At 32.5% G+C, this 27,994-nt stretch overlaps 3 protein-coding genes across 5 annotated transcripts in view; 1 reads left to right on the plus strand and 2 right to left on the minus strand.

The window, feature by feature from the left end:
- Positions 1-3,794: 3,794 nt before the first annotated feature.
- Positions 3,795-10,681, plus strand: LOC134229275 (PIH1 domain-containing protein 1-like). The gene is made up of 11 exons (XM_062710993.1): positions 3,795-3,865; positions 5,071-5,202; positions 5,328-5,397; positions 5,513-5,580; positions 5,938-6,055; positions 6,268-6,411; positions 6,729-6,822; positions 7,007-7,093; positions 8,690-8,777; positions 9,030-9,173; positions 10,434-10,681. The coding sequence occupies exons 2-11, from the start codon at positions 5,143-5,145 to the stop codon at positions 10,470-10,472; spliced, it is 912 nt and encodes a 303-aa protein (XP_062566977.1). The 5' UTR covers positions 3,795-3,865; positions 5,071-5,142; the 3' UTR covers positions 10,473-10,681.
- Positions 10,682-11,150: 469 nt separating this feature from the next.
- LOC134229274 (transmembrane protein 39A-like) lies at positions 11,151-18,345 on the minus strand. 3 transcript variants are annotated; one of them, XM_062710989.1, is made up of 9 exons: positions 18,193-18,345; positions 17,134-17,344; positions 16,798-16,881; positions 16,339-16,493; positions 15,856-16,126; positions 13,837-13,866; positions 12,940-13,124; positions 11,846-11,966; positions 11,151-11,671 (listed from the first exon to the last, which is right to left on the minus strand). In XM_062710989.1, exons 1-9 carry the CDS (start codon positions 18,267-18,269, stop codon positions 11,447-11,449), a joined length of 1,359 nt encoding a protein of 452 aa, XP_062566973.1. In that variant the 5' UTR covers positions 18,270-18,345; the 3' UTR covers positions 11,151-11,446. The 3 variants fall into 3 exon arrangements, with proteins under 3 accessions (XP_062566973.1, XP_062566974.1, XP_062566975.1); XM_062710990.1 differs by lacking the exon at positions 13,837-13,866 and adding an exon at positions 14,808-14,828; XM_062710991.1 differs by lacking the exon at positions 13,837-13,866.
- Positions 18,346-19,156: 811 nt separating this feature from the next.
- Positions 19,157-27,994, minus strand: part of LOC134229276 (radixin-like) — a 27,927-nt gene continuing 19,089 nt past the window's right edge. The window contains 10 exon segments of the mRNA XM_062710994.1: positions 19,157-20,975; positions 21,434-21,537; positions 22,724-22,940; positions 24,538-24,698; positions 24,998-25,271; positions 25,489-25,585; positions 25,698-25,844; positions 27,094-27,177; positions 27,461-27,615; positions 27,617-27,637. Of these exon segments, the coding sequence (XP_062566978.1) occupies positions 20,811-20,975; positions 21,434-21,537; positions 22,724-22,940; positions 24,538-24,698; positions 24,998-25,271; positions 25,489-25,585; positions 25,698-25,844; positions 27,094-27,177; positions 27,461-27,615; positions 27,617-27,637 (1,425 nt within the window). The 3' untranslated portion in view covers positions 19,157-20,810.

Below are 27,994 nucleotides of genomic sequence, written 5' to 3' on the forward strand. Positions count from 1 at the left end.
GGGGCCTAGGGGGTGGGGCCAAAACCACTAAAATTAGTGCAATCTTTAAAAATCTTCTTCTTTACTCCTGGACATCAAGCAGTCAAACTGTTGGTATGATTGTAATCAGCAATGAGTCCTCTACCAAACTTGTGAAATTCATGGCCCCAGGGTCAGGGGTTCTGGTGTTAGGGCGGGGCTCTATTGATTATATAGTGAAAATGCATTATTTCTTTGAAAATCTTCTTCTCTGTTCCAGAGTATTAAATAAACTAATTAAGTACATAGTTATGATGAGCAAGAGTGCGTCTACCAAAATTGTGAATTTTATGGCCCCAGGGTCAGGGGTTCTGGTGTTAGGGCAGGGCTCTATTGATTATATAGTGAAAATGCATTATTTCTTTGAAAATCTTCTCTGTTCCTGAGTATTAAATAAACTAATCAAGTACATAGTTATGATGAGCAAGAAGGCCTCTACCAAAATTTTGAATTTTATGGCCCCAGAGTCAGGGGTTCTGGTGTTAGGGTGGGGCTCTATTGATTATATAGTGAAAATGCATTAAATCTTTGAAAATCTTCTTCTCTGCTCCTAGGTATTAAATAAACTAACTAAGTGCATAGTTATGATGAGCAAGAGTGCTTCTACATGTACTAAAATTGTGAATTTTATGGCCCCAGGGTCAGGGGTTATGGTGTTAGGGTGGGGCTCTATTGATTATATAGTGAAAATGCATTAAATCTTTGAAAAGCTTCTTCTCTACCCCTAGGTATTAAATAAACTAATTAAGGACATAGTTATGATGAGTAAGAATGCTTCTACCAAAATTGTGAATTTTATGGCCCCAGGGTCAGGGATTATGGTGTTAGGGTGTGGCTCTATCATGATTATATGGTGATAATACATTACATCTTTGAAAATCTTTTTCTCTACTCCTGGGTAATAAGCAGATGAAGTATTTATATAGTTATGATGTGCAAGGGCTCTTCTTTCAGAATTGTAAATTTCAAGGCCCCTGGGTCAGGGATACCAAAGACGGGGGGGGGGGGGCTCTACTTCTATATACTGAAAATGAATTGTTTGAAAGCTGCTCCTTGGTATTAATTGAACATTTTTGATAAGCAAGTGTGCCTTTTCAAAAGTTGTGCAATGTGTAGACCTAGGGTCAGGGGTTCATGTGTGGTAAGGGAACTCCTGATTATTGCTGAATATTGCTGATTAGTTGACATGCATTTTTGTTCCCCTACCCTGCTTATGGGTATTAAGTAAACAAACTAAGCAATTGCTAAGTGTATAGTTATGATAATCAATGGTGCCTCTTTCAAAATTGTGAATGCCATAGCATCTGGCTTTAAACATGAACCAAATTCAATCATTTGAAAGTTGTTGCATGATGCTCAGGTTACTTAAAAGGCCCATGGGCCTCTTGTTAAAATAAGTACTTAATACTAATGAACTTTTCTTTGCATTCAAACTAGTTTTAATATCCAAATTGCCATTTATATCGAATTAAATGGATGGAAAATGTGGGCGAGAATCGAGAGTTAGTGTGCGAAATTCTCGCAATAATAACAAAATTTAGAGTATTATGAATTTTTGAACTGTTATGGCGAGAAAGGAGTAAATCCTTTTAAAAACAACACATTTAATTTCTGCATTTCGTTCCAGGCAAATAATTTGTTAACTTTTTTGGACGCGGGAAAAAGGGGGGTCGCATACGACAAAAGAACAAACCTTTAGAATGGTCTTGAGTATCATTTGTTGGTATATGTATTTATACTAGAAATATTATTGAAAGTTATAACATATAACTGTGTACACTATGCCTAATGTAAATATCAAAACAGTTAATATAATCTATGAGCAGTGTCAGTTGACAGTAAGCAATACTAGTATATAAATATGAAAATTTATTCGAATATAATAAATGTATAGCAGTTGGTAGTAAGCAGTGAGCAGTTGGTAGTAAGCAGTGAGCAGTTGGTAGTAAGCGGTTGGCTGTCGTTATGGAATCCATACGTACATTTAAGCTGTAAACTGTAGAAATATATTGTTGTTCAATAAAATAAATAAAACAAAAGTGTTTTTAAAAAATATATATATTTACTCCCCCCTTCCCCGGTAAATTATGTTTCTGTGAACTTTGAAAATTGAGATTTGAAAATATTGTCTCAAAGCTGGTGATTGTCCTCGCCATGTACGCCCTCTTTCTTTCAAGGAAAATATTATCACTTATAGACCGTTTTCCTATGGCATAATTTGCCTGGGAGTTATTCCCCTCAGACACAATCTTGTAGGGCAAAGTACATATAGTGATTTTTCCTCTTTAAATGAGCAACCATTTTAAACATACTTGCAAGTAATATATGGGGGCTCACTCACCCATGGCACCTGATCCCAACTCTGATGTTTAGGAGGTCCGTGTTTTGCTCTTCTCCTATTTTGTATTACTTTGTGGTCGATCGACAGGGGATGCTCACTCCTCCATGGCAACCTATCCCACCTCTGATGTTTTGGAGGTGCGTCTTTGCTTAGCAGCTTTGCTCCTATTTTGTATTGTTTCAGGACTTTTGGTCTTGAATAATATTCGCTATCTCCATATATTTCATTTACAAGCTTGAAATTATGAATTAATAGAGGCTTTAACAATCGTGCGTATAATCATAAGAAAAATAAATAGTGTTATCTTACCTTAGTGACTAGTATAACAAATTGAATTTGGTTGAAAAATGAAGGGTTCTCTAGAAAATCTAGAAAAAGAACAAAAAAATATTTTATTTTTATATAATTTAAGGTTATCCGATCCTCAGGTTCTGAAAATCAGGCATCGAGTAATTGAACATGCTCACAAAGATGTCTCTAAATTTTCAAATTAAAATGTATTTACCCACGGCGTTTCTTTAAAATTCATCTTTAAATTTAATCATATTATATAGGGAGAATTAGTAAATCTCGAATAATTTTTCAGGAAATGCGATTTGAACTACCTACTGCATATTTTTTAATTGATAATTAATCAAGAAATACATTTTACGAATAAAAATCATAGGTATCCAGGCTTTTAAAGAAAATTGCATTAATTTTACACTTATTTGGACTTTACTTTCTCCTACTTACTTCCATTGTTTCATAATGCATAGTGTATGAAGTGTTTCCTTTCAAAAAAAAAAAAAAACCGTAAATCAATTCTAATTTCAAATCATGCATATAAACATTGGTAACTATGGCTAATTAAAAGAAATTTGATTTTTTTTAAAATTGGCAAGTTTTACTTCATTTTGTGAGGTACAAATTTCAACTTTTTAAATACCGTTTGTTAAAACTTTAAAGAACATTGAATCATACGTAGAGGCATAAAATGAAAATTGGTGCATGAAAAAATTCCAATTTCAAGCTTTATTTTAAGACTTTTTGAATTAAATTATAAATTAAAGAGTTATCCTTCCTGGCTGAGGATCGCATATCCTTAATTTTGGTTGTAACGCTGTATTTGATTGGATAAAAAATATACTTTATATCGTATAAAATGGGCTGCCTACGTCACAATGACTTGCGTCAAAAACGTATCAATCCGCCTGACGTTACATTCAAATTTTGTACAAATTAAAGTCCTTTTGTTAGAACAATCATCTTTTTTTTCTTACATCAAATGAATGAAAATTAAATTATAAGCAATGAATTTAATAGCTACCCATTTTATACGGTATAAACTGGGTTGGAACAGTTTACGCTTTTTTATAATCTGCGAAGGAGTCGAAGAATCGACTAGGCTATTTTTACCCCGGAATTTTTACCGGGACAGATTTAACTTTTAGACTTTATCAAGATGGCAGCGTCCATGGATTCATAACATGTTTTGACAGTTCGAGTCTCTAGTGAATATTTCGGGTATTTGGAATGTTTTTGGTGTATAATAATGAATAATGGATTACATTTATAATATTATAATTAATGTTTCACGGGATTAAAATAGTTTATACTAAACTAATACTATAGAAATTCTGTTGGCAAAACGATAGTCCATATATATGCATATAAAAAATAAAACTGAAAGATTTTAAAATAATTCTTAAATTAAAACTCGTAAGTTTATTTGCCTTGTTACTGGTCATTTCCACATTTTTTTTGTTAAAAATCTCTAATTAGTTTCTGATGGACAGTATCAATATGATAGGCCTAATATGTAGGGTTTTTTTTTAATTTTGTTTTTCAACTTTCTCAGTTTCTGTCAGATTTGTACCAATAAAAAAATGAGTTACTCCCTGTTATTAGCTTTCCTATATTTTAATATTCATATACATGTATTTAAAAGATTTTTTTCACAATCATATGAAGAAAAAACTTGCTAGAGGCTTTAACCCAATAGTTAGATATATTGTCAATTAGTATATTAGGTATATAACTTCCGTGCATAAATTGACTCATTATAACTTAGAGAACTTGACATAAAAGATACCATGGAGTCTGACACATCTGTTTCATATTAAATTTGACTGAAAAAAGACATAAACAGTAACCGAACAACAAACCTTTATGAAAAGTGTATTTTTAACTTCAACTTTTTGGTGATGTGACAAATAATAATGTATTCAAACTGCATTTATCATGTTTATATGAACCAGTCATGTTTAATGTATCATATTTTTATTTTTACATCTTAAGGTCAGACGACACATTCCTCAAAAATATATAATTTTGAATTTTCCCCCAAGAATTGTCATTAAAGTAAAGGTACTTAAAGAAGCTTCCTCACAAAAAATTGAGGTACTTTACCAGGCATTTAGATACCAGAGGGGGGATATTTCTTAAATAAACCTTATGAGTAATCTTCTGAATGATCCCTTTCACAATTTTTGTTTTACTTATATTTAAAATCATATTGAAAACAATGTAGAAATCACAACAGGAAGCCAATTATGAATAATTTTTGATATGATATTAGGAAATACAAAACATATATTTGAGGAACGTGTCATCTGACCTTAATACCCCAGTCAATGTTATATTCAGTCAAAATTATGGGCTATTTACATATACTTTTATCCCACTTCCTTTTCTGCATTTATTTATTGAGAGGTCTCATTTTATTTTAGACTAGATGCTACAAATAAAAACCAATTAAACCACTAGGAATGTTTGGTGATTTCCTGTAATTGCTTATCAACATGTTGGAACCAGACACAGATGAAACGGAAGCTTTGATGAAGAAGCTAATTCTGCAATCAGTAAGTTAAGATAGGTTTCAATAGAAAATACACCAATTTCTTTTTAACTCATGTTTTGTTTATATTTCTATAGGTGAAATAATAGTTGATCTGATCTTGTAAACAGATTTTTTTTCCTTATATAGGGATTGCAGGATGGAGTAGGTGCTGATCCTGATAAAAAGGTCTCCTGGACAACTGTTGTACCTAAACCAGGTAAAGATTTCTATCCATGTGAATGTTAAAATGGAAGATTATATTGTAATGATAAGTGAAATTGTGATGACTTAATTTAGTTAATTTGATAGCAACATTTTTCCATGCTTTCCAGGTTTCTGCTTGAAAACAAAGAAGGAAAATGGTGAAAAGGTTTTTATCAATGTCTGCCAAGCAGAAAATGTAAGTGGAAATATGCTCATATTCTCTACTAGTAAACAAATTATTAAAATACGGTAATTTGAACATGTTGAAGTTAATCCATTTTGATTTTGAAATCAATTTTGATACATTAAAGAAATTCCCTTTCATTAAATGCTAACCTTGAATATTCTACATGTTAATTAGATGTTCATGTGGATTTAATTAACAAGATTTTGAATATGTGTGTATTAACAATCGATGGCAAGAGATATGGACATAGAAATATGAAAAATAATTACATATAAACAACCACTATCAGGATATTCATTGTGATTGATATAACCGTATCCAACATATAAAATTTCAAGTGCACCTGCAATTTGTCTTTAATTATAGGTACCCCAACCAAAGGACATTACTGAAGAAGAATTGCTGAAGTTGTTGGAATCTGAGGATCCATTTGGATTCCGAGTTCCAATGAGTATCGGGGAACCACATGCAGAGATAGATAAAAGTTAGCATGCTCTGTGTCATTCCAGAATTGACAAAGTTTTAAGTTTTGATTTTTTTTAATAAAGCTTATTAAATACTTTCAACTGTAAGGAAATGATACTAAAACTGGAAGATACTGAGTTTTTTAAAACCCTACAATTAAAAAAAAGATGTTTGATTCACTTTTCTTAAATTGGAAATTTTTTATCCACCATTAAATTTGATCCATTTCAGGTGGACAAGGTTGTATAGCATATGATGTTGTGATACACCCAGGCTTTATGGAGAAGATGAAGGACAGTGAAATCTTTAAAACTTTCTTCTTGTCTGTGACTTTGGAGGGCCTGGAGGAAAAATACTCTGTAGCGTTGTCCAGAGGTTAGTATTATGTCTAAATGCCTGGAAGTAAAATATTCCATAGTGTTGTCCAGAAGTGGGTATCATATTTAAAGGTTTAGAATGGAAAATCTATATTTTATCTGTACGAAGGGATTATGTATAAATCATAATAATATTCATACCTCTTTTGATAAGATCAGTGAGTAAATCAAATAATTTCTTGTACATAAATTCTTATAGCACATATAAAAGCAATCAAAATACTACGAGTATTACAGTACTAATTCTAAGGAATTTGCTAGTCCATACGATATTGTTCACTTGAGACTGTATTATTTCTTATATTCTTTGTTTAGATTGGGTAATCCTAAAGAACAGGAAAAGTGTAGGGAGACTCCAGGAACAGAATGTCAGGACACAGTCTAAACCGGTCATCATGGAAATGGGAGAGTAAGGGACATTATCTATCTCATAGAATACTGAACTTGTCAATGCAGAGAATCCACAATAAAGTTATTGCTACTAAAGCAAACCATGTCTTGCACGTTGTAAGACAGGTGCTTGCTAACAGGTGCTTTCTACCTCCCTGTGAGAGTTGATTAAGTCTAATTTTGTGCCTTTGTTTTTGTTACAGCCAGTCAACTGGAATTGGAATTGGAAAGCCATTAATTCAAGAAATGGATACACCTAAGCCTCTATCTCAAGAAGAACTCAAAGCCAGGTAACAATGGATTACTTTACGGTATCAAAATGGATATCAAATTATAAATTCTTCTTATCGACATGTATCTCTTTTACTTGTTAATCACCCAAAATATTAAAATCTGCCTACATGTAGTTTGAAATCACACAGATAATACTATCCATAGTCAACTGAATCTCAACACACATAGTTATACCACCCGCAAACGAAGTTTAGGGGGGGGAGGTATGTTGGAATCACCATGTTCGTCTGTCCGTCTGTCTGTAGACGAGATTTTGTCCGGACCATTACTCAGAAACTATTGAAAGGATTTGTTTGAAAATTTGTACACATATTATTTACCATGTGATGGTGTGCACCTGATATTTTCATCTTGATTAGATGATTATTTTGAATTTTACAGGTGTTTTTTCATTTTTATTTTTTGGTTTTGTGCAGACCGTTTCTCAGAAACTATTGTGAGGATTTATCTGAAAATTTGAACACTTATCATTCACCATATGAAGGTGTGCACCTGGAATTTTCAACTTTATTTGTTCATTTTTCTGCATTTTACAGGTTTTATTTTTTATTTTAATTGTCTTGTTCATTTTGGGCTCATGTATAAGGTTTGAGACATAGAATCTAGAATATCTGTATAAAAATGGGAACTACAGCTTAAAACTACTCATTAAAATTAAAAAAAAGAAAAAAAAGAAACATCATCAAGTGTTAAAAACAGTTTTTACAATACACAGAAGATAATGCGATTTCATTTGTCTCTTGGGAATAATGACTGGACATGCATCCAGTTAAAGATAAATTAATGAGTTTGGTGTGGGAAGTTGTTAAGACGTCTCTTATCTACAATGTTTTATCAATTATCTCCTGGGAATTGGCACAAGAATTAAATATCTCTCTTCTCTTATTCTCTTAATTGTAATTTATTGTCTGTCAAAGCACTTCATTACTGGATAACCAGCTCTTTATTTTCAAAATGAATTTGATATAAAGTTATCATGATTAATTTTGATTTTGTATAATATGATTTTTTTTCAACAATCAGTTTGCAGAGTGTCATGAAACATAATTACAATATATTTTTTTAATGCAGAAATAAAAAAAAAATGTGTTACAATGGAATTACAATGTATTAGTGTTAATGTTTCATTTGGTTGCACCTTTGTTTCATTCATTAAGAAACATAGTGAGCAATTATATTTCACTGCAAATTTTTGTAAGTAAATTGTGAACACCTCTAGATCCATACAGTATTTGTGAATTGGCACCTTCTCTGAAAAACCCAGCGGGGGGTATTTGTCCCTATTGGACAGTTCTAGTTTTGGTTTGGTGCAAGCAAATTCTAGTAGAAGTCAGTCCTCTCATATGACTGAATGAAATTTGATGGAACTTTCACAGAATCCTTATTACATTTTGTCATTGTGCACCTCCTATTTTACTTTTCGATCAGACACATATTTTGGGTTTCCCATAACAAAACATGGACACTGCCATTATATTCATATGGGAGGCGGGGGTATCATTTAGTGACCTTATTGCTCACAGTACCTCTAGTTTTCAAAGAGCTATCTGTTTACACTTACTCAAATGTATGCTTTTCTCTGTGATTGACAGAGGTCAGAAACCAGAATTCCGGATTATACAGGATCCACCAGAAGGTCACCCAGATTTCTTAGTGGCAGAAATCAGTCTTCCACATGTGGTAAATATTTGTACATGTTCTTTTTTGTGTTCATGTATAATGTGCAAGTATGTGTATTGTTATTTTTCATGTGCATACTAGTAAATTACCGTAAAACATGCTTATAGCAAACATGCTTAAAATGAATTGATGCTAAAAACAGTGATTTTCATTCCCATTGCCTTAAAAATCAATGTATTTTGAATTGACATCATCATGTATCTGGCACTTTTGTTAGAAATACCCATGTAATTTATTTTGAACCCTTGACAGAAAATGGCCAACACGTTAACCATTGACGTGGGAGAGGACAGACTGGTCCTGGAGACAAGATCCAATAAGTACTACCTAGACATTTACTTGCCTTATCTACTGGTACAGGAGGACTGTGTGGCTCAGTTCAACCGAAAAACAAGGGTAAGTTCAAGTGTACTGTAAAATAAGGATAAGTTCAAGTGTACTGTAAAACAAGGGTAAGTTCAAGTGTACTGTAAAACAAGGGTAAGTTTAAGTGTACTCTAAAACAAGGATATGTTCAAGTGTACTGTAAAACAAGGATAAGTTCAAGTGTACTGTAAAACAAGGATATGTTCAAGAGTACTGTAAAACAAGGATAAGTTCAAGTGTACTGTAAAACAAGGTAAAGTTTATCTTCTGGTACAGGAGGACTGTGTGGCTCAGTTCAACCGAAAAACAGGGGTAAGTTCAAGTCTTTTATAACAAAAGGGTAAGATCAAGTCCTCTTTCAACAGGGTAAGTTCAAATCTACTGTAACACAAGAGCAAGTTCAAGTTTACTGTAATACAAGTGTAAGTTCAAGTTGACTGTAACACAAGGGTAAGTTCAAGTATACTGTAAAACAAGAGTAAGTTAAAGTGTACTGTAACACAAGAGTAAGTTCAAGTTGACTGTAACAGAAGGGTAAGTTCAAGTTGACTGTAACAGAAGGGTAAGTTCAAGTTGACTGTAACACAAGGATAAGCTCAAGTCCACTTTAAGTCAGTTGTATAACTAGAGAAATTAAATTCGTTTTTAAAGCAAGATTAAGATAATTGCAAAACAAAATTCCAAGACTATTGAGGTTGGGAAAACATGCCAGAAATGTTGATTTCTGTCTCTGTGAAAAAATCAGGTGTTTACTACATCTCAGTCACAATCCTAGAATATCAATATGTTTAGTACCTTGCAGAATAAATCAAAGGTTTTAATGTTCAAAATAATTGTGGAAAGAAATCTTATAACAGGAAGAACGATTAATTTTGCAGCTTATTCTTGTGTATCTTGGTAATGGTATGCACCAATTGTGTCCATGCCTGCATTTGGTACTTCATTTATGGAGACATTGATATTAAAATAGGTTTCAGATCCAAACATAAACTTAATATTTAATGGTTTGAAAATCTATGATGTTGTCCGAAATACTGTAAACAAACTTTATCTGCAACGACTTTATTTTGTGGTTTACCAGGGGTAAACTAGTTCGCAACAATTAATTTTCACGATCAACCCTTTTTCTGGATCTGTTGTTAATAGACTCAGAGACTTTAAGAACTGGTTTATGGCAAAAAATATTCATGATAACGAGGCTTGCGAAAATTTCTCACACACAAATAAAAGTTGGTTTACAGTATTGACACTGGATGGTTCAGTCTAATAGTTCCTGTTTTTTCCTTACAGATTCTTACTTTAACATTACCAGTCCAGCCAGAAAATTGAACATCCCATCTTGTTGGGGCCACTCATCTGCATAAACAAAAGGATCTTAATGTGTGCACAGATCTGCTTCATATATAAAACAGAGACTTTACATGATGCTGTCCAGTGTGTGTGTCAGTTACCCAAAACAGCAATACCTGTGATGAAAACTTGTCTAACTCATTGAATTTTCTTTCTTTTTTTCCTCAATAAATTTATTTTAACATACATCTTTATTGTCAATGTCATAAAAATGCACACAAAGGATTTTAAAAAAAACAGAGTGGCAATTGCAACTTCTGTGGTTCTTTTGACAAGCATTTAAATAACAGTTACTATGAATGGTTTACATGGTATCCATGACAATCCCCCTTTTCAGACTTTTAAATAAATTTAGTTCAGGAGACTTAGCTTTATGTACAGTATGGAGCTGAGCTTAATCAGAAATAGAAAGTGACCTTAAACTCCAGGCACCTGCAGACGTTGCTTATTTTTCATGAATTAAAAAAAAAAAAAACCATACCAAATAATACGCAAGGCAAACATCAACACTGCCTTGAATTTTTTTAGGTTAGGTATGGGGTTATTTTTTATATATATATATATGTATAAGAAAAATAAGTAACATCAGGTGCCTGTGCTTATAACATCTGTAATTTATATCCTCTCTTGAAGATTAAAAAAAAATACACAAGAAGATTCAATGCTGCAAATATATTTATCTATGTAAAATACTCATTTAAGACATGCTCAGCATGAATTGTTATTTTACATCTTGTACAACAAAAATAAGTTAATTAACCATCCCATGCACATTGAAGATGGACTACATATGTTCATTGAGTATGCAGAAAAAGTGCATTACCCTTGGTATATAGAAGTTGTCAGTTCAAAAAAAAAACTCACACTTTTGGTGTCATTTTGGCATGGTCTGCTTCAATAAATAAATACAAATACTTTTAAAGTGTTTTGTCATGTAAAGTCATGGTAAAATGTCACTTCTCTTCCTCAGATATTTCCTCTTTATAAGCTTTGGCTAAAATAATTCTGTCCCTTAAAAGCTTGAACAGAGTATAATAATTACAAAATAAAACAAGAGCTATGCAGACAATATGATTCCATTCTGTGCTTTGTAGGAGACAGAAAAACTGGTACCCCACCAGGAGCCATGTTAAAATTAGTAACCAGTTTACCACTCTCATTGGCTGATGAAAAAGAAACTGAAAAGAAAAGAAAACATGAAATGAAAAGTTAAGACAGTTTGATATTTTTATTCTAAAGACTCTTGAAGGATCGAGGACTTTTTCTTTTTTTTTTTTTGAATTCTAAACAGTTTAACTTTCATATTGGTTTAAGTGATGAAAAATTCTGCAAAAACAGATGTTGATACTTACATAAAATCTCCCATGCATTCCATTGCCGGGCTCTGCTGTAACATTGATTCCCTCGGCTTTAAACAACCCCTTAACATGTTTGACTAGAGCACCTTGTGGCCAAACTGTTAACTCTGACCACCTGAAATAAGAATATATACAGCCTCACAATTTAAAAAGCCTCCATCTTGATTAAGTACGCATGGAGTTGAAAGATGAGAGTAGAATAAAGGCATCCAGTTAAATAAATAATTGACACACACAAATGATATACAGTGAAACTTCTCCAAACCGGCCCCCCTGGAAACCGGTTCTCCCTGAACATCGGCCAAATTTATAAGTCCCGGCAAAATTCTTAACATTTCTTTACACATAAACTCTCATAAAACCGGCCACCCCTGAAAACCGGACATCGGCCACTTTTCCAAGAACAAAAGTTAAGAAACATAGGAAATTTCCCCTCATTATACCGGCCACTTTTTGATTGCAAGAAATTAACTGGCATTGGCCGGGGGGGTTATAATGATCGACCGGAGGTGTGAAAAATAGCCTACCCACCAGAAGTCAGAGGTGTGAAAAATTGAATATGGCCTCATAGGGTTTTCTATCGTTTAACCGTCTTGAAGGGGTAGTCATCTTGCCCGACTACGTAAATGGCCGGTCTAAGTTGTGTACATAATTATGATTAACAGTTGTGTACATAATTATGATTAACAAAATTTAAACTTGAATTAATATATTGAATTTATCCTCACTAATAATAATTTATTTTTTAGACCTTAAGAATACATTACCTGTCTGCCGATAATTAATAACATGTTGACAGATAATTATAACAGACACCAGTTATGTATTTTTCCTAGCATCTGTCACATATTAGTTCTGCAATTCTTCAGTATGTTAGATTCTCGGGAAACCGGCCACCCCTCTAGTCCGGCCATTTTATTCGGTCCGGCAGCTGGCCGGTTTAGAGAAGTTTTACTGTATATATATCAGTTATCAATTGATGAAGTAATCAAGCCAGTTTAACCAAAATAAGTGAAACGAGTTTAGCTTCCACTATCATTTAACCGATCACCCCAATTTATGGTCTCCCTAAGTCATAATAAACCTACGCATTATATGGTACATGGGCGTGTCTCCCCTCCACTTTCTGCCAGCGACCCAAATGAAGGGCTGTCCTGTGTAAGAGATCCAGATACTTAGGGGGCAGGTAATGTACTATCAGCATCAGAAACGCAGACAGCCATGTGACCACCACGTGTTGACCCACCCACCATGTGTCGTAGTACAAAGTGTTCTGAAAATAGCAATATTACAAATGTATAATTTTGTATATCACTGAGAATTACAGTAATCTGCAAAAACAAGTATGTTTAATGAGTTTGACTGTGGCGTAATTTGTATTTTTAAAAATATACGCATACATTGACAAAGACATTAGATGGTATCAAAATATTTGACCCTGTATGCAAAAACTGTACACTCTTATAACTGATTAATTTTCTATTTTAATAATGTCCTTATTTTAAATTTTAGTCTGGAACTTAATCAAAAACCTCTTAATATTACATGTAACATACTTAAAAAGAATCTTTTTGACTAACGCACAGAAATGCCTACAGTCTCTTCTTATTAAAAAGCTTTACAACATATGAAGATAAACACAGAAAAGATACCATAAGGTTCAGAGAGTTGAAACAAAAAAAAGTTTTAAATTAAAGTAAATGATCTACACATATATATGTGTACAATGTACTGGTATTCTTATGCTTAATCAATACCGGTAATGCATGCAGTTCTAGAAACTCTGGTAAATGAGTTTTAACAAAAAATATAACTTTACTTTATGCATAAAAGAGAAAAAAAGGGCTATAAATATAAAGCAACATTAAAATAAATAATGAAAAATATTTTAATATTTCTAAAAAGACAAATAATATAAAGTTTTTAAAAAATAAAATCTGTAAAAATGAAAGTAGACGACATGACTTATGCAGAGAACCACTCACCCAACACGAGTCACACGTGTTTTGTACATGCTAGAGCAAACGAGATCAACACATGGTCATTCTACATTAAAGTTTATAATCTCATGTCTAATACCTAAAGAATGGTAACCTTTTAGAATCATCTTGTTACTGAAGTATTCAAATTCTCTAAATCTCTTAATGATCTATATTTAATTTTTTTTTTTTAAAATAAAACAACATTCTCCTTACATATTTTTTCTAAAACCTTTATCATTTATACAGCAAAATTCTTAAACTAATTAATATGATCCTCATTGATTTTGCTTCAAAGTATTAATTAATTAAATAAGCATTCAAATTAACAAATATAAGCATTTTTTTTTTCAACTTTACCAGCAAACATATACTAGTATCACATGAGAGAGAAAGATGATTTATCCTAAAATATAATTCAATGTTCTATCTAAAAGGTAAAGGTTGTAAATACAAAATACACCATTTCTATATAGCTATTCCTTATGTTTTCTGTTTATTAACTACTCATAAATAGATTCTAAATATCAAGTACATGTGTATGTCTTTCAAACCAGATGAAATCACTTTTATGTGATGAACTTTAAATCAAGATATTTGTTGGCAGGTTTAAAGGCATAAGCTATCAAAACAATACTATGTATATAGTACATCTTAGAAATATGCATGCTCGAAATTAGTAAATAAAGGCATAAATCTGTTTCATGCTATGTAATAGAAAAGGACAAAGTTCTTTCCAGTTTGATAAATATAAATGTTTCATGCTATATCAAATTGACCTGTTCAGCATTTATACCAGACTCCATTAAGTTTCACAATGTATAGCAAAAAATGCGGACCCAAGAATAGTTTAGTGTGCATTTGGCCAGAGATTAATAAAAATTGCTGAATTTGAAACTGATGATTTTAATTTAAGAAAAAACCTTCCTCCTTTTTTTTTTTTAAAAGAGAAATGAATTTTTGAAATGAGAAGTTACCTCAGGGTTGTTAAGCTGATTCTGTGATTGAAAAATTGAATTGTACTAAATATTCTTTGACAATGTAATGTATCAAAAGCATGTAGCCAGCTTTATAAACTCATTAAACTGGTGCATTTTTATTAATTCTTAACTTTGTTTGATAATAAATATTATTACAGGGACTGATTATATTAAAGAGGTGGTACTCCTTTTAATCTAAAGAGTTCTACTACAGAAAAAAAATGTAAAAAGCAAAAGTATAAACATGAGTGTTAAAAAAGTCTTATATTCCAAATCCCTATTTATCATTCATGGGTGTCTTAAAAGCTTGGTCAATCTGCTACATATATATACATATTAATATAAGGGTAGGATAATCATGTGAACAACTGCTTCCCTATTCTCTGTGATGTATGCAGCACTTTTCATTTAACATCTAGCTCATTCAGGGCTTAAAATTTTCACTGGTCACAAATTTTTGCTGATCAAATGTAACTGTCTCATTGGGCTAACAGATATGGAAAAGAATGACCCAAAACTTGTGCTTAAAAAGTACAGTTTTAATAGTTATTTTACGATTTTTTTTACAAAAAATATGATTTCTTCACACTGGATTCTTTATCATTTCTATAAGTGCAACTTGGAGATTGTGCAAATAAGTATTTATAATATATAATAGGTCAAGGATAAGAGGAATCATGTGTGCGTTTTGTAGTATATAAAACTTGGACACACTAACCTTTCTAGTTAACTAACCCAACTGTAAATGAATTTTAATATTCATGAAATCACTTTTACTCAATTAAGTACCAGGTACTATTACAATCCAAATTTTACCTAGCCCAGACCAACAGGGAAACAGTAAATTTGAGTCCTGTCGTTATATAAAACTGCTGGTTTTAAAAACCAAAACATAGATATACTTAGTAGTTTTTTTTCAGGAAAATGTTTTATTGGTGCTGTAATTCATCACAGATAACAGGAAATTTTCACTATTAGTCAATCACACGGATAATTCGGGTGCAGTTACAGGTATAAATATACTTTTTTTGGTATTTTTCCTTACCTGCGCAAAACAGAGTGGCACAAAAGTCATGTAGTATGCTGTAAGGAGGGAATTGAACAAAACTTGCTTGATCCTGTTATTGAAGTCTGACTTGAATTGGTCGACCTCTGACCTAATTACATCAGGGGTCAATACACAATTATGGTACAACACGACCTCCTCATCCTCCTTTTTGTGTCGTGGTCGATCGCACACAGGTGAAGGCCACACCAGACTTTTATGGTACAAAGGTTTTATGGAAGGACCAAATAGGAACACATACGTTATAGCTCTAGAAAAAGAAGAAGACCATTTTTTAAAATTATAATTGTACCTATAAATAAGTACATATAAATTGATTTTTATGGGAATACACATGAAATGATATCCTCATTTCCAAGTACTGTAATTTTTTTGAAGATAGGTCAATACTGCTTTCTCTTGACTTTGTGAGTCAGAGGTCAAGTTAATAATAATTAAATATTTACTACTAGTAATACTTACGGACAGGAGAGAAACAGACAGTACAATGCTGAGTGGTTTGTAATGACCTGGTACACTGTGTAGATCAGACCAAGAGCATTAACAGACAAGAGTACCCCTTTAACTAGCTGAACAACCCAATATACTACACTCTTTGTGGACCTAGATCCATATATCTGAAAAGAGAATTTAAAAAGCAAAATATTTAAGATCATTGATTTCATTTTTGCATACAATTCCCTTTTTGTTTCAATAGAAGAACAAAGATATACATAATTATGTTACCATACCACTAATAGGGAAACACAAGTATCAACCTTTCACAAGTTTTCTTTATATTGGTACTGAATGATATTAATTCAACAATGGATTCCAATGACAACTGATTACTGCAAATATGACTTAAATTTACCAAGAAATAATTAAGATTGTAGATTAATACTTGATATATACAACATAATTCTACTGTACACGTGTTACCTCTTGAACAAAGCACCAAACTATTCTTCTGCACATCAGGAAACATAAAAACAGTACGAGATAAACATCGATCAAATAGAAATTCTGTAAACAAAAATAAAAAAGAAAAATTACACAGATCTGTATTCAGTAGAAAATCTAATTTTTTTTCAAATATATAAAAAAAATTAATGTCATTAACCACTTTCCCCCTAGTACGAAATATCTGACATTTTCCAGGCTTTTTTACGATTTTGATATATTATGTTTTCTCGGCACATAAAATATCAAAATCGTGAAAAAGCCTTGAAAACATAAGATATTTCGGACTACTTTTTCCTGTGAAAATGAACTTACCAGGGCATAATTGGCATGGCTATGTGGGAGCCACCACACGGTGCGGTACAGATTAATGTACTGAAGTCCCATGGCTATCACTCCAAAGAAATATAACATGGCCTCAAATGACATGTTGGGGTCGCTGGGGATTTCTGGGAGATAGCAGTGTTTAGGGAGAACAGCCATCTGTGCCAAGGGCACCATGTTTGAATCTCTATCTTCTGTATGGCTGAAAAAAAAAATTCTAAAATTATTTATGTGAAAAGAATGTAGCTTTGATATTTTATTTCACAAATCTGTTTGTATCTTTAGTGCAGAAAGTTCAAGGTGTGAAATTTATATTTCAACTACTAAGTGCAAAAATCTATCTAGCTGCTGTAATTAGTATTTAATATGCTTGAATTTCTTTTACTCCTATGTACTCTCTATATAGATTTTACCAATATCATATAAATTTACTTGACAGATATTTACATGAAATATTATTATAAATATAAAAAAAAAAACAAGTGCAAAAAGGTGAAATTGTGTAATTGGCATTGTAGGGCTGTTACGGAAACTGCAGCACTATTCATCTGCAGGGCAATTTAATAACATTTGTCAGAGTTTTTGTTGATATATGACATCTTTTAAATAAATGATATTATGATTTGAGATCCTATTTCACCAAAATATATCATTTTGGCCCACAAAAGAGCAGTAAAAGTTATCAGAATATTGTGAAAGCATCCATTATGTATATGGCATGTTTAAAAAACCCACTTATCAACTATTCCATACTGCTTATTTTTTTAATTCCCCTGATTTCATCAAATTCATTATAATTCTTTATATAGAAAAAATTGTAAACATTTCTTTTTTAGACCCCCTCCCCATGTAATTCTAATTTATAAATTTTGACAAAGGAGCTTAGTTCTATTCTACAAATAAATGGGATAGTCCCATTTATTTGTAGAATAGAACTAATCTCCTTTGTCAAATATCTAAACATGTGCCAGTTCATTACAACTAGGCTACAAGCTACTGTTCTGTCAAAACGTCAGGTCTTCGATTAAGTGAACGTTTTTAAAACATTACCTCCCATTCCCTCCTTTACTGCTGCTATTATACGAATTTGACTGTATACGGGATAAAATACGCCGTCCACTTGGCATCTTTATGTCTTGTTTTCCATAAAAGTACAAAAATATGGTCTTTGTTTTCTCAAATAAAAATTACGGGAAATCCTACAATGAACGAAAACACATACGGTAGAAACCAATCTGAAGGGATATAATAATTCCGGAAAGATTTTTTTTTCATTTTTTTATCCAAGGTTTCTAATTTATTTCAGAGAAAATTTGCAGATTTAATAAATTTTCCAGTGAAAATTCAGTTGTATATGCAATAATCAATAAGCTATATATGGCAAGACTTGTCCACGGTGCTAGATATCCAAATATTTTGTCTTTTCTGTACATAGTCTTCATTTCCAATTGTTCCTAAATAAGAGGTTTATATACACCAATATTGATATTTGTATTTTTCCTCACCTCATGAACAATAGGCTCAAATAAATTCCTATTCCCAACACTCATGTGTCAAAAAGACATCATATTATAGTGACTTTTTTTAATGGGGATTTAGAGACAAGTCACTGTGCTTAGGTCTTTTGGATATGACTTGAAAAACAAAAGTCCAGTGCCATAGGTGATGAAATGACAAAGAACCTCACTGCAGATAGAAGTTGTTGAGAAGACTGTGACCCAAATTTATTACAGACAGACACACACACACACAAGTAAAACAGTATACCCCCTCTCATTTGGAGCTGGAGTCTGAATTAGTGCATGGTGACATTTCTATATTTGTGTAAAATTCTTGAATGGGACAGAAAACACCATGTACAATTTTTCAGTTGAACACTTCGTGTTCCACAAAGTAAATTGACCCATTTTTGCTCCACCACAGCATTTTCTCCTTCTTCATTGAAGATCTATCTGCATATTTACCCTAAAGGCTCAAGCACCTTCATCAAATCCATAAAATGAAAACAGCATGCTTGCATTGTCTGATGATTTTATTCAGTATATATATATTGATTATATATCAATTCAATCATGACAAATGATAGTATGAGACAATTTCCAATCAAGTGCTACACGTATCACAAGAAGATTGTTCTACTAAACAGGACACTTGTTCATAAAAATAAATCAACCCTACCATTACTGGAGAAGAAAAAACGACTCTGCTCCGTACAGAAAGAAAATGTTTCCTAATGCCTAAATACACCAAATGTATCCTGAATTACAGAAATGCATCATAAATGTATCTACCGATTAACCTTGTTGAAATTTATTTACAGATTCATTTAGAAAAGAGAAATTAATTATTCAGGAAAGAAGTTTTTTAATATCAGGCAAGAATGTATCACAAGTTTTTCTAGCAAGGTGCTCCTCTAAGTAAAAAAATATAAATATCAATACATATCTTCAGGAATTATATACACAGAGACCACAGCACTTGACCAGTAATAGATGAAGTGACCGACTGGAATGCTGAAGATGAAAACACCAATCCACTGCCTTCTTAAGGTTAACACCCAATCCCCTTACAATATAAAGATTTCCTAGAGAAATGTTCTTTCCCCTGTATCAATTCCACGCCATTTAATGAACAGCTATGCAATGGAACTCATGTTAAACTAGTGCGATAGCAATAAACAAAGCTTGAAACGTACATAATGGCAGTATATATAGACAGGAATGAAATAAGCCCCAAATTTTATCTAAGTACAAAATACATGTATATGGATGACAAACTGGCAAGCTTTTTTTTTTTAACCTTTTTGACTTAAAAGTGACAAATTTCCTCAAATCTTTTTTAAAGAAATTCCCTGACACTTAAAAATTACTTTTTTCTGTCAGAAACGGTCACCAAAGAGTCAATATAATATCACATCTACAATATCTGAATTGGACCTATAAAGTGAAGACAGTCTTTGGATTCCTGCATTTGAGAACCTCATTATCCACCTATTAAATAATCACCGTGACTAACTTAAAAATGCAGCCATGATATCAAATATTCAAATAATATATAAAAACCTCTGCATACACTGAAAATTTCAAAACTAGTAAAGAAAAAAATAAATATACTTGGGAATACTTAAGTCACTAACAAACATCAGAGGATACATAACTGCATTACATTGTACAAAAAATATAGACAATCTGGTTACATTAAGTTACACTTTACAAAATAAATCTACTAACTTTAAATCCCACCCTCCCCAATGTTTCTGAGTTAACCACTTAAACCTCATTCATTGGAAGAAAAAATAAACAATGAAAACTTTGTAACAAAAAAGCTTGGAAATAGTGATGTATTTTTGCCACGCCATGCTCTCCTGTACAATGCTGTATTAAACTAATTACATGAATGACAAACATTAGACAACCCATTATTCATGTGGTGATACAACTTTCTGGTTAAAAGCAATCCCTCCTTAAGTCTGCAGTAATCAAAATTATCTGTTGAATCAATCTGGAAATAATTTTTTTGTCCGTCTTTGATGTGTCACCTGTCATAACACTATGTTGAGAGACCATAATATACTGTACACACTCCCCTAGCCCAGGTAAAACCTCGGATAACAGACATGATATGGTCAGTAAAATATATAATTTGTTCCTATTTATGCAGGTTTTTCTCTACAAGGCCTCGAACTGATCCACCCGGTGTTTGGTATTGCCGCTGCGAATCTGCTTCAGTGTCTTATACTTGTCACGCCCTTGTTTCACGTTTTGTTCATGCAAGACATCGTTCAATGTGGCCTTCTGGGCATCTTTGGATTCTTCTAGTTCTTTTTGTAATGCCTGAAATTTGGATGATATAAATATTTTATGCTGAACATGATTATTTCGATAAACAATTTTTAAAATTATCTCTGAAACTTATTTAATCAAGTCTGTGTTTTTTTTTCTCTTCAATATACAGCCACAACAATCTGAAGCCTAACTTACAACTGAATCAAGTTTTATTTATTTTTTTCCTTTTTAAAAAAGCAGTCCCTTCAAATTTCATTTTTTTTCCTTTTTAAAAAAAGCAGTCCCTTGACTCCCTTCAAATTTCAAAGTTACTAGTAGTATATCATTACAATGAGAAGACACATGATAAGTGTTTCATTTGACAATGACCCCCAAAAATAAAGTAAAATTCTTAAGCATTATTTGTCTAAGATGATTGCCATGTGTTTTCTAATAGGGAATAGTGGTTTGAAATTCATAATACTGATATTGGATATATAGGTAGGGGGAACTTGAGGAAGCCTGACCTCTAGCTGTTTCTGCAGTGTGATGTTCTTCTCAGCTTCAGTGATTCGTTCCTCCTCAGGTCGAGCCATCTCTGCTGCGTTCTCATATTCATCCAAGTCAGCAGCTAAAATAAAATTAAATGTTGTACTCTCAACACTTTACCTCTCTGGTTAATGTACTTATAATTCTTAAAATATACATGCAATATATAGTCATATCTAAGAATTTAAATTTAACCCTCAAAATAGCTTCAACCATCTGAATTATGAAATATCAATGTTACAGAAAATGTATGTTCATTAAGAATACAAGATGTCTTTCACTAAGGGTTGGAATTCATAAAATTATTCATAAGCAAAGGTAACATTCATTTCTATTTTTACATGCAACAAATTTTAGTGAACAAGACACCTAATCCTATTTGTGCAAGATTTTCAAAATATATACCCTAAAGCATGCCATCAGCCATAGCTAGTACGGTAACTAGTGAACTACCCGTAGTCCAGATAATTCAGCCAAAACATAGGCACAACATCAATGAATTGCAACTTTATATAGCAATGTTTTGTGATCTAACATAGTACAAAATAACTGAAATAAAAAATCTAAGAAAACCCAATGAAGGGAAAGCATACTATGGCAATTTTGATGCAATTACCTATTGGAATTACTATTAAAAGGGGCAAAACTCTGTAAATCCATCCAATGTATTGCAGAAAAAATCCAAGAAATTTCCCAGTTATTCTGGATAGATTTTTAAATTTCAACTTTTTTGATTGATTTAACTTATCATTATTTAATACTTGTGTAAATAAAACAAGTTTCAAGGAAATGACTTATGTTTTGATAACCATTTTACCATTCAAGGCTGCGAAATGCAGCAATATTCTGTAATAATTTTTGTGTTTGGCATAAAAGGTTTCACTGTATTTACAAATGTTATTTACACAGTTTAATTCACTTCCTTTTTAAAACGAACTAACAATTTAACCAATTATTTTTTATAACCCAAAATAATGCTTCCTCCTTGTCAGATTTTGTTAGATTTTATACTACATTTATATTTTGTACGTTCTACAGATTATATATTTCGAATGTCTCAAATATACAGTTTATTTATAACAAAAACAAATCTGTTACAATTAGTTCGATGCTCTAGTCTCTGGATATATGCTTAAAAACCTATATTTTGTTTCCTTATCTGACATTAAGTTTAAGACTCGTCAAAATCTTACTACTCTTTAGAGCAGACTTACCGATTTCACTATTGCTTTACTCTATACATTACTCTATCTTTACAGCAGACTTACTGAATTCCTGTCCGTTTTCTCCGATGTCGTTCTCCTCAGTCTCGTGCTCCTTGACGTGGATGTTGGCCATGGCCTCCATCAGGGCCCGTTCTTTCTCCTCTCTCTCCTGTTGGGCGGACTCCAGGTCTGTCTGTAACCTACCCATCTCTGTCTCCTTCTCATTCAGCACCTCCATACTTCTCTCTATCTCCTGCTGGGCCGCTGCTAACCTCTCAGCCTGGAGGGAAAAAAATTATAAATTATCAACTTTAGAAAATTCAAAAAGTTCATGTCAACATGAAATGCAACTCAATGTTGAGTTTTTTTTTCCTTCTAAATTCATTCTTTTAATTCAGTATTTGATTTTTCTTTCCTGAAAAGGTCAAGAACTCCAAAAAAAGTAAATCAGGATAATTCTTTCATTTCATAAATCTTTCATATATGTATACTGTATAAATTGTTAGTTTGTTAATTAGCATGACTTTGGTGTATATAAATAATCTCTATTGTATTTGTATTATTAAAGTTCCAGTATACTTTCTTTAACAATTTATAGTTATATTTATCCATATAAAATTCTATATATATCTGTTAAAAGTTATATAAATGGAAGGTGCTTATGCTGTATCTTATATAAAGTGGTGGTGAGAATTTTTTTTACAAATTCTTCTTTTTTTTGTAATAAAACTACATAGTTTCTGTTCTACTTTCTGATATATTTATTCCAAAGTGGTTTTTCCCCTACAGAAACAGTTAGTTTAGGATACATCATATATCATACTGAATCCACAGACATACCATTCGTCTTTTTTCTGCGTATCTGTCTTGCTATAATGATAACGGTCTGGGTACAGCCATGTAACAATAGATGTACACATTTTATGGGAAACTCACCCCACCCCACATGATAACAGCAGTAATTGCTATAAATTCATGCATGAAGAAAACTTGTCCTGTACTTCCCCTTCATTTGAATAAAATGTGAAAAATATATGAATTTTTAAAATAGAAATGCGTGTTACCAATTTTTATTAATTTAATTCTTATAAAGGATAATACTGTTGTGGCATTCTTAAAAAAAAATATACTGTATGAAGCAGAATTTTTAGAGCTTTGAGAAATTATGTTGTTATATGACTTTAGACAGCAAGTTATCTAATTATCAGATGAATATAAGCAGCAAACTGCGCATATGTGTAGTTATCCTGCCGGTATGTGTATTTTTTTTTATGAACCGAGATTAGTCAATTTCTTATCCAGAGATTTCATGGCATCAGTTGGCAAATAGCCAGGATGTTTCAACTATGCTAATTCGCCTCATGTTCAAGATTTAGTATTGAGATTTACTGAAATGCAATGTCCTGCCCAAATACTAATATTTCAGTAGAAAAGTTGGAAAGAGGACAATCTGCCTAAGCTTTCACAATTTAATTTCATGAAAACAAGTCTGATGTAGCCAATGACTCTAATGTTTTATACCCCCAACTATTTGTTTCAGGTGTTATGTTACAGAGTTTGACTTGACCCCCTACCATCTGTGCCTTCATATTTTGTACAGAGAATGTCTTGATCCCCTTTTTGTTTCAGGTTTTATGTAGAGATTGTCTGTATATTTTCTTTATGTACAATGATGGTCTTGATCCCCTTTTGTTTGTGCCTTCATGTTTTGTGTAGAGATTGTGTAGTCCCCAAACCACCTGTGCCTTCATGAATTTATATACAGAATTGTGTAGACCCCCTACCATCTGAGCCTTTATGTTCTGAACAGAAAATGTCTTGATCCCCCTATTATTTTACCTTCATGTTTTGTGTACAGATATTGTAGACCCCCTTACCATCTGTGCCTTCTCCTCCTCGGAGGCATGCTTGGTCTCCTCATACTGCCTCTGAAGCTCGTCAGCTCGGCGCCTCTGTTCCTCCAGCTCCTCCTGCTGAGCTTTGTAGGCCTCCATCTCATCATTGAGCTCACGGATCTTACTCTGTTGATCCTCCAGTTCTACAAAAAGTGGAAAGACATGAGATGGTATCTACAACTAAAAATTTACATTTAATCAAAAGAACCTCATATCTTATCTATGGACTTCACACCTCAAATTTTGAGATATTTGCCATACAGCAAGTCCTGTTCATATATCCTTTAAGTATACTAAATGTTTATTCAGATACAGATATGAGCATCAAATTTTTAATGGACACAACTTTAAAATCTTATTTCTATGAAAAAGTTGACAGATTTTACTGCATAGCCTCAAAAAATGAAGCCATTTTGAAGAAATCATCTCACAATAACTGTACCTTTGGCTCTCCTGGCATTTTCTTCTTCGTACAACTGTAACTTTTCTAGGAGTTCCTGTTGTTTTTTCTCGGCAGACTCACGTGCATGCCTTTCCTGTTCAAGTCTCTGTCGTTCCATTTGTTTTGCCAGCTTGTCTTCTCGGGCCTGAGCTTTCATTTGTTGGACTTCAATAGTGTCTGGCTTTCTTCTCCTCATGTAAAGTTCATGATTTCCCATACACAGCGCTAGAATTCTCTTGTTTATCCTCAGACGAGGTGCATAGAAAACAAAGTCCTAAAATATACAGATATTTCTCTCAAGTTTTGATGGTATAATAAGCCACATGCTTGTGAGAGGTGCATAGGAACTTGAAACACTTGGCTACAAAGAATGATAATCAGGTATTTAAAATTTGGACTTAAGAAAATTTTCTAGCTTAATTTTGAGCCTGTCATTGACAACTTTTTTTTGGCTGAGTTGAATAGCATTATCATACTAAACAAATACTTACAGGCGCTTTTTTATCAATGGGCTTAATGACAAATTTCTTATCATTAAATGAAATGTTCCTAATTTCACTCCATGGGAAGCCTATTTTAGGTGTTAATCTGCAAAAACAAACAGAATATGAAATCATTGCCATTCAATTGTAAGTATGCTATAGTAAGACACTTAATGTAAAACTTATTTTCTCAACATATGAAGGAATTCACCACTTACTTGTCTTCTTTATCATATACATTCAGACCAAGTGCATCTACTCCTAATAAAAGTTCTGTGCCTTTCTTGTTTTTGATTTCAAAATAATTCACACCATACATTTCCAAATCTTGTGCTATTTTAAGGTACTCCATCATGGCATCTTCCCTGTAAAATGTATTAATTTTAATTACCAACAGGTTTTATGCTAAATTCTTTTGCCGATGGCTTCATATGTAATATTGTTTTACAACTAGGGCTGTGTATTGAGCCAAAAATTTCGATACAATACGATACAATATTTTTTAAAGCGATATCCGATATATTGGACTCTAAAACAAGTCCATCAGAAAAGGCTTCTAATCATTTTAATGCATGAATTCATAACAGTTAAGTGTTTTATTACCCATTTTTAAGTTCTTGTCTCATTGTCATTAACAAATAATGCTTCAAAGAAGAACGTATGGTTTCCATACAAATTTTGCCCTGTGATTTTCCAAAAAATAAAACTGGTGTAAAAGTTGAAAACTCATGCTCTTTAAATAATTGAAATTCAATGCAGAAAAATCATACAAGTCAATTTTCTCACATGTGTTTTTAAATGCTAATTACGACGTCATAAACATGTGCATTTTCCCGTATTTTCTTAAAAAGTTACAGAAGACACCAATTTTCAATGGAATTTTCTTTCAGATAACATTGTCCACAGGCATCGCCCACAAAGATCTTGAGATATGTGATTTGTTATTAAATTTTGCACAAAAAATCAAAAAATTAACGTGGGCGATGGCTGTGGACACTGTTTTCTAAAGGAAAATCAACCTTGAAATGTGCCATTTTGAGGCTTTTTCTGTTGAAGATAGAGAAATGCTTCACATTAATGATATATCATATTTGCAGAATGGTAAACCTTCATGCCATATTCTTTCCTGATTTATCAGAGTCATTTATTTAACTAATATTTAAGTCAGTTTTAAAACTTTTTGATGTCGTTAAATTTTGGGGGCACAATAAAGCTAGAACCATACCTTCTTCTTAAAACTTTTAATGACAGTAAAATCAATGTGTTCAAATAAAATTCTCTTTGTATTTTGTAATAATTATAAAAACTGTTATTTCCTTACAAATTATATAATTATTGATCAGTTTTAATTCAAAAGTGTGAAATATAATCTTTGGTGGTTGAAATTCCCATCTTTTTAACAGAATTAGAAGAAAAACTGTCTGTCCGATACGTATTGGAAGTTATTTTTCGATACAATATTTTTCTTGAATATCGATACGTATCGATATATCGATATATTGATACAGCCCTATTTACAACCATACATATCCTGCATAAAACTTTCAGAAAATTCTTGTTTCCTTTAAATTCTGAATGCAGAGGTGATGCCAATATTTCCCATGAGTTATGTACCTTAACATGCCTCTGTGTTCACTGAACCAGTTTTGTATCCTCTCCTCCCACTGCTCCTTTGATAATTTGTGCTGTTCATATACTCTATAATACAGAAAATGCATCAATCAAATGTATTAATCAAACATTAATCTTTCATGTTTCCATCACCTTATCATGCTTATCAATATACAGTGATTTATAAAGAAAAAGAATTCCCATTACTTTATCAAATCTACAGACTATTTATAAAGAGTAAGATTATGACATATCAGAGTTTCCTCCCTTTAGATAGCACTGACAATGTACAGAGAAAATATAATTTTTTTTTTTTTTTTTTTTTTAATTTTCAGTGATACATTTGACTGTTTAAGATAGAGAGCCTTACCTCTGTGGTAGGAGCCTATCGTTGGACAGGAAGCCGGGTTTGTGTTTTTCGGGGTCATAGTCACCATATTTGGCCTGGCAAGCATAGGAAGCTAACAACACGGAGGTTTCTGGGGGACAGTAGATTTCATCATTCAGGATGCCCTCCTTCAGTTGGCCAACGTAGGAAGAACATTCTCTGTGAAATACAACAAGATGGATGAAGAATATAACATGATGCTAATACAATAGAAACTTTCTCATAATCTGTCTCAATTAGATTGTTCAACTGTTTCTTATCATGCTTATAAAAAATAAAATATCTTTGTGTACAATACAAACAAGACGCCCACGGGCCACATCGCTCACCTGAGCAATGTGGATAGGAAACCAGAAGTCTCTGTCGAGACTGAAGCTCTACTGGTTTGAACTTATAGCAAAGGAAGAGAAAGTACTTAAGCAGCTGGGATTTGAAACTTTATAAACAGCATTAAATAGAATAATGATCATTGATAAAGTCTCTTTATGTTCTTAGTGTATTCTACTTGTGTGCCAA

The sequence above is a fragment of the Saccostrea cucullata genome, unplaced genomic scaffold (assembly GCF_032062105.1).
Source record: "Saccostrea cucullata isolate Sc308-1 unplaced genomic scaffold, CSIRO_AGI_Scuc_v1 ctg1320, whole genome shotgun sequence".
In the NCBI taxonomy this organism is placed as follows: Eukaryota; Metazoa; Mollusca; class Bivalvia; order Ostreida; family Ostreidae; genus Saccostrea; species Saccostrea cuccullata.

Coding starts and splice junctions, on each gene's coding strand:
- LOC134229275 (XM_062710993.1), top strand. CDS start 5,143: ATGTTGGAACCAGACACAGATGAAACGGAAGCTTTGATGAAGAAGCTA. Junction 5,203..5,327: donor AGAAGCTAATTCTGCAATCA/GTAAGTTAAGAT, acceptor TTCCTTATATAG/GGATTGCAGGATGGAGTAGG. Junction 7,094..8,689: donor CAAGAAGAACTCAAAGCCAG/GTAACAATGGAT, acceptor TGTGATTGACAG/AGGTCAGAAACCAGAATTCC.
- LOC134229274 (XM_062710989.1), bottom strand. CDS start 18,269: ATGCCAAGTGGACGGCGTATTTTATCCCGTATACAGTCAAATTCGTAT. Junction 13,125..13,836: donor ACACGTGTGACTCGTGTTGG/GTGAGTGGTTCT, acceptor TGCTATTTTCAG/AACACTTTGTACTACGACAC. Junction 11,672..11,845: donor GAATGCATGGGAGATTTTAT/GTAAGTATCAAC, acceptor TTTTCTTTTCAG/TTTCTTTTTCATCAGCCAAT.